General features: G+C 36.0%; 1 protein-coding gene across 1 annotated transcript; it reads right to left on the bottom strand.

Annotated features, from left to right (window-relative positions):
- Window positions 1–4,582: 4,582 nt before the first annotated feature.
- LOC148564846 (uncharacterized) lies at window positions 4,583–4,921 on the bottom strand. The gene has a single exon (XM_088487096.1). The coding sequence runs from the start codon at window positions 4,919–4,921 to the stop codon at window positions 4,583–4,585; it is 339 nt and encodes a 112-aa protein (XP_088343222.1).
- Window positions 4,922–5,158: the final 237 nt, after the last annotated feature.

Raw genomic sequence — 5,158 nt, 5'->3', positions numbered from 1 at the left:
ATTAATCATTTTAATCTTCCTTTGATTCCACTAGATGCCTTGATGTGTTTGTTAAGTGACTTCAGCTTGAAAAGGCTGGGAATGGATCAAAGGATTGAAGAGGAAAGCATGCAAAGTGGAGAACACATGGAAAAAAACCAAAGATTTGGTTGCACTCATCCACACGCACGCGCAACAGATGCGCACACATGGATCGTAAAACCCCAAAGACGCACACGCGTGCTGTACGCATACGCGTCAGTGCTGGCACGTGATTTTAAGTGAAATTGTGCCTGGCGAATTGAGAAGTGTCCTTGGCCCAGTTTGGAGCTGAATTTTGGCAGGAAAAGGTTAAAAGGACCAAGGATTAAAGGGGAGAGGCATCATTCCATCACTCTACACATAGTTTAGTTTAGTTAATGCTTTGGTTAGTTTCTAGAGAGAGAACCTCTCTCTTATCTCTAGAATTAGGATTAGGTTTAGGTTAATAAGCTTAGATCAAGGTTTTAATTCATGCTTTTATCTACTTCTACCTGTCAATTCTTTGTTGCTACATCTTGTTCTTCTATTCTCTTGTTGTAATTTCCTTTATTTTGTCTCTATGCTTTGTTTTTGATATACTATTGTTCCTTTTATTTTCTTTTAATGCAATTTGAGGTAATTCATGTTAATTGTGCTTTCTTTGATTGTTGTTGTTGGTTCTTTGCAATAAGTTGTTGTTAGATTTCATTCTTGTTGTCAATTTACTATGCTTTCCTTTTATACCTTCCAAGTGTTTGTCAAAATGCTTGAAAGGATGTTAGAGTAGAATTTTATGCCCTTGGCTCGGGAAGGTAATTAATGAATTTTTGAGTTACTAATTTCCAAGTGATTGATAGTTGGTAGCCATTGACTCTAGCTCTCATTAATTCAATTAGTGAATAGCTAGGACTTATGGACTTGGATTGGTATAGCTCATTTGACTTTCCTTTACTTGTTAGAGGATGACATAATGGGATTAATCCTTGCAATTATCACTCGTCTTTGAAAATTGTTTTTCAATAAAAATGAGCTGAGCCTCTCATACCAAGCTTTAGGAGATTGTCTTAGACCATATAAGGCTTTAGCTAGTTTGAAAACATGATTATGAAAGGTTTTGTTTTCAAATCCAGGAGGTTGAGCCACCTAGACCTCTCTATCTATTATACCATTGAGGAATGCACACTTTACATCCATTTGGAATAGCTTGAAGGCGCAGTGAGCTGCATATGCTAGGAGTAATCTGATGGCTTCCATTCGAGCTACAGGTGCAAAGGATTCATCGAAATCAATCCCTTTCTCTTGATCATAGCCTTGAGCAACCAATCTAGCTTTATTTTGGACAATGGTTCCATCATCACCCAATTTGTTTCTGAAAATCCATTTAGTGCCAGTGATTTTCTTTCAATTTGAGTGAGGTACTAAGGTCCAGACCTAAATTTTCTCAAACTGCTGCAATTCTTCCTCCATGGCTAACACCCAAGATGGATCAGCAAGTGCTCCTTGGATATTTTGAGGTTCAATCTTTGATATAAGAGCTAAGTTGTTAGATTCAACTCTTTTCAAAGATGATCTAGTTGATATTTCTTTGGAGGGATCACCTATTATGAATTTCTCAGGATAGTTTTTCAGAAACTTCCATTCCCTGGGCCTTCTGGTTTGAGTTGACGATTCAAGTTCCTCTTGATCAACAATGGCCTCTGCATCAGTATTATCTACTGCAACAAGAGATAATTCCAAATTGTCTCCTCCAGAATTGATATTTTCGCTACTAACAGGTGCAGTATCTTGGGAACTTGAATTTTGAGGCACTGACTCAGTATTTTTGAGCAATTCAGCTTCAAAACCTAGACTATCATCAATGCAAACACTAGGAACAGAATTAGATTCACAGAATGTGACATTCATAGTTTCCTCAACAGTTTTAGAGTTCTTATTATATACTCTATATGCTTTGCTATAAGTAGAATAACCAAGAAAGATTCCTTTATTTGTTTTAGGATCAAATTTCCTAAATTTTCTTTGATATTCAGTATGAAACACTTGCAACCAAACACATGAAAGTAACTAAGATTGGGAGGATGCCCTTTCCAAAGTTCATATGGAGTTTTCTTCAAAAATTTTCTTATGAGGGTTCGATTCAAAACATAACAAGTTGTATTCACAGCTTCAGCCCATAAGAATTTGGGAACTTCATATTCACACAACATAGTTCCAGCCATTTCTTGTAAACTTCTATTTCTTCTTTCCACAACACCATTTTATTGTTGTGTTCTAGGACTTGAGAAGTTGTGTGATATGCCTAGTTCATCATAAAAGGATTCAAAGTGTTGATTTTCAAATTCTTTTCCATGATCACTTCTAATTGAAATAATTTTAAAACTCTTTTCATTTTGAGTCCTCTTGGTGAATTTTTCAAAAACAGCAAATGCTTCATATTTATGAGCTAGAAAGAACACCTAACCAAACCTAGTGTAGTCATCCATAATAACCATGCCATAACTTTTTTCTCCAAGACTTTGAGTCCTAGTTGGTCCAAACAAATCAAGATGCAACAACTCCAATGGTTTCTTAGTTGAGACGTCTTTCTTGGGTTTGAAAGAGGTTTTTTATTTGTTTACCCATTTGACAAGCATCACATGTGATATCCTTATCAAATTTAATTTTAGGAAGACCTCTTACTAATCCTTTTTTAACAAGCTTAGAGATTTGGAACATGCTAGCATGTCCTAATTTCTTATGCCACATCCATTTTTCAGATTTCATTTAAGAGAAATAAGTCACATTTTGAATCTTAAGATCATCTAGTGTGAGACCATAAACATTGTCATTTCTTTTGGCAACAAATAAAACAGCCCTTGTTTTCTCATTAATGACCCTACAGTCAGATTTTCTGAAGGTTACAGCATACCCAAGGTCACACAGTTGACTTATGCTCAACAGATTATGCTTTAACCAATCAACTAAGAAAATACTATCAATGCAAGTAGAAAAATCTTTGCCAACCTTACCAATGGCAATTATTTTACCTTTACCATTATCTCTTAAAGTGACAAATCCTCCATCATACTTGTTGAGTTTAATAAAGAAAGTATCATTTTCGAACATATGCCTTGAACATCCACTATCAAGATACCACATGTCCAATTTCTTCTTGGATGTAAGGCAAACCTGCATGTTCTTCAACTAACCTTAGGTATCCAAATCCATTTGGATCCTTTGATGTGAAATCTTCTTGGTTGCCCAAAAGCATTGAAATCATTAACAACTTTATATAATTTACTATCATTACCAAAAGACCTTAGAAAGATGAAACATTGAGGAAGATCATGACCTTTTCTATTGCTTTTGTAGCAATGGTTCTTGCTCATTGATTTTTTAGATTTATTAAAACCTTTAGGTTTGAAAAACTTGGAAGAGGAGGCTTCATATTTTTGAACATTTTGTTTGAAAACAGCCTTACTTTCCTCTTTGAATCCAAGTCCAGATATTTCAGACCCAAACCTTGACAAGCAAGTAGTTTATCCAAATTTTGAAAACCTTGAACAAACTTTGCTAAGTCTTCATTCAGATTTTTAATTTGTTCATTCAGCTTCTTGTTTTCAAAAATCAAATCAGTGGAAGCAATGACCTTATGCTTGAGTTTGAATTTCTCTAATTCAGCTCATAAGGAACTATTGTCTTCTTTTAAAAAAATTTCATTACAAATTTCGGTTGCCTTAATCTTTTTCAAAAGAAGATCATTTTTTGTCCTCAAAGCCTCATTATCTTTCTTGCATTTAGCATACTTATCTAAGAGTTTCTTAGAATTCACAATAATGTCTTTGATAATGTAGTATAATTCATCAACAGATAGGTCAGAGAGATCTACCTCATCTTCATCATCGTGATCGGCCATCAGGCATAGCTGAGCCTCTTAATCTGAGTTCTCTGAACTGGTGTTGCTTTCCAGGTCCTCCCATGTTGCCATCATCACTTTCTTCTTGTCTTTCTTGGATTTTTCGCCTTTTTTTAGTTGAGAGAAATCTGTCTTGAAGTGACCTGGTTCCTTGCAGTGGTGGCACGTAAACTTGGTTTGATCTTTCTTGAAGTCTTTAGATGAAGAACTTCCTTTGCCTTTGCTTTTGAATCTCAGTAATCTTCTCATTTTTGTTGCAAAGAGCACCATTTCTTCATTTGAGAAACTATCATCAGATTCTTCTTCTTTGGCTTTCATTATTGATTTCAGTGCTATTCTTTTCTTTTTGTCATGTTTATTTTGAGACATGTGAGTGATTTCGTAGGCTAGCAGCTTGCCTCTTAGCTCATCATAGGTGATTTTGATTAAATCATTCCTTTCAGAGATGGCTATGCTTTTTACTTCCCATTTCTTAGTAAGACTCCTCAGGATCTTCCTCACTAAGGTTTCTTCAGAATAGCTCCTTCCCATGGCATCCAGATTGTTCATGATTATTGAGAACTTTTCGAACATTTGATCGATGCTCTCATTCTCCTTCATTTTGAACATTTCATACTCCTTCATCAGCATGTCAATTATGGTCTCCCTCACTTGTTTAGTGCCTTCATGGGTGAGTCTGAGCTTGTCCTATATTTCTTTGGCCGTCTTGCACCTTAACACTTTTCTGTATTCTTCAAAACTGATCACACAATGCATCAGGTTGATTGCCTTGGCATTGAGTTCAACCTTCTTCTTTTCTTCCTCAGTCCACTCGCTGTCTTCTTTTGCCACAACTTCTCCATTAGCATTTTCTTTAGTGGGAACGTCTGGTCCATTGAGGATGATCTTCCAGATGTTGTAGTCTATTGACTGCACAAAGATTCTCATTCTCTCTTTCCAGTAGGAATAGTTGGTGCCATTGAAGTAGGGAGGTCTGTTGTTCGACTGCCCTTTAGTGAGAGTAAAGGCCATGATGTTAGGACCCATATTGTTGGCTATGGATATTTACTCCAAGCTGTGAAGCTTGACTCCTTGAGACCTTGCTCCTGATACCAATTGATGGTACTGATTGAACTTTAGAAGGGGGGTTGAATCAAGTTGGCTTAAAACTTAAAGTTTCATACTCTATTTTTGCGGAAGCTTAAGTTGTAAGAGATTTTTTTATTTTGTCTCATGTGCAGAACTGAAAAAGAGAAAGGAAGAAGAGAATAAAGCTAGCATGTA

Source organism: Arachis ipaensis, chromosome B5, assembly GCF_059453495.1.
Source record: "Arachis ipaensis isolate K30076 ecotype BB chromosome B5, ASM5945349v1, whole genome shotgun sequence".
NCBI lineage: Eukaryota > Viridiplantae > Streptophyta > Magnoliopsida > Fabales > Fabaceae > Arachis > Arachis ipaensis.
The sequence above is the reverse complement of the archived record's forward strand: the minus strand, read 5'-3'. Positions and strand labels throughout refer to the sequence as shown.

Coding starts and splice junctions, on each gene's coding strand:
- LOC148564846 (XM_088487096.1), bottom strand. CDS start 4,921: ATGGGTCCTAACATCATGGCCTTTACTCTCACTAAAGGGCAGTCGAAC.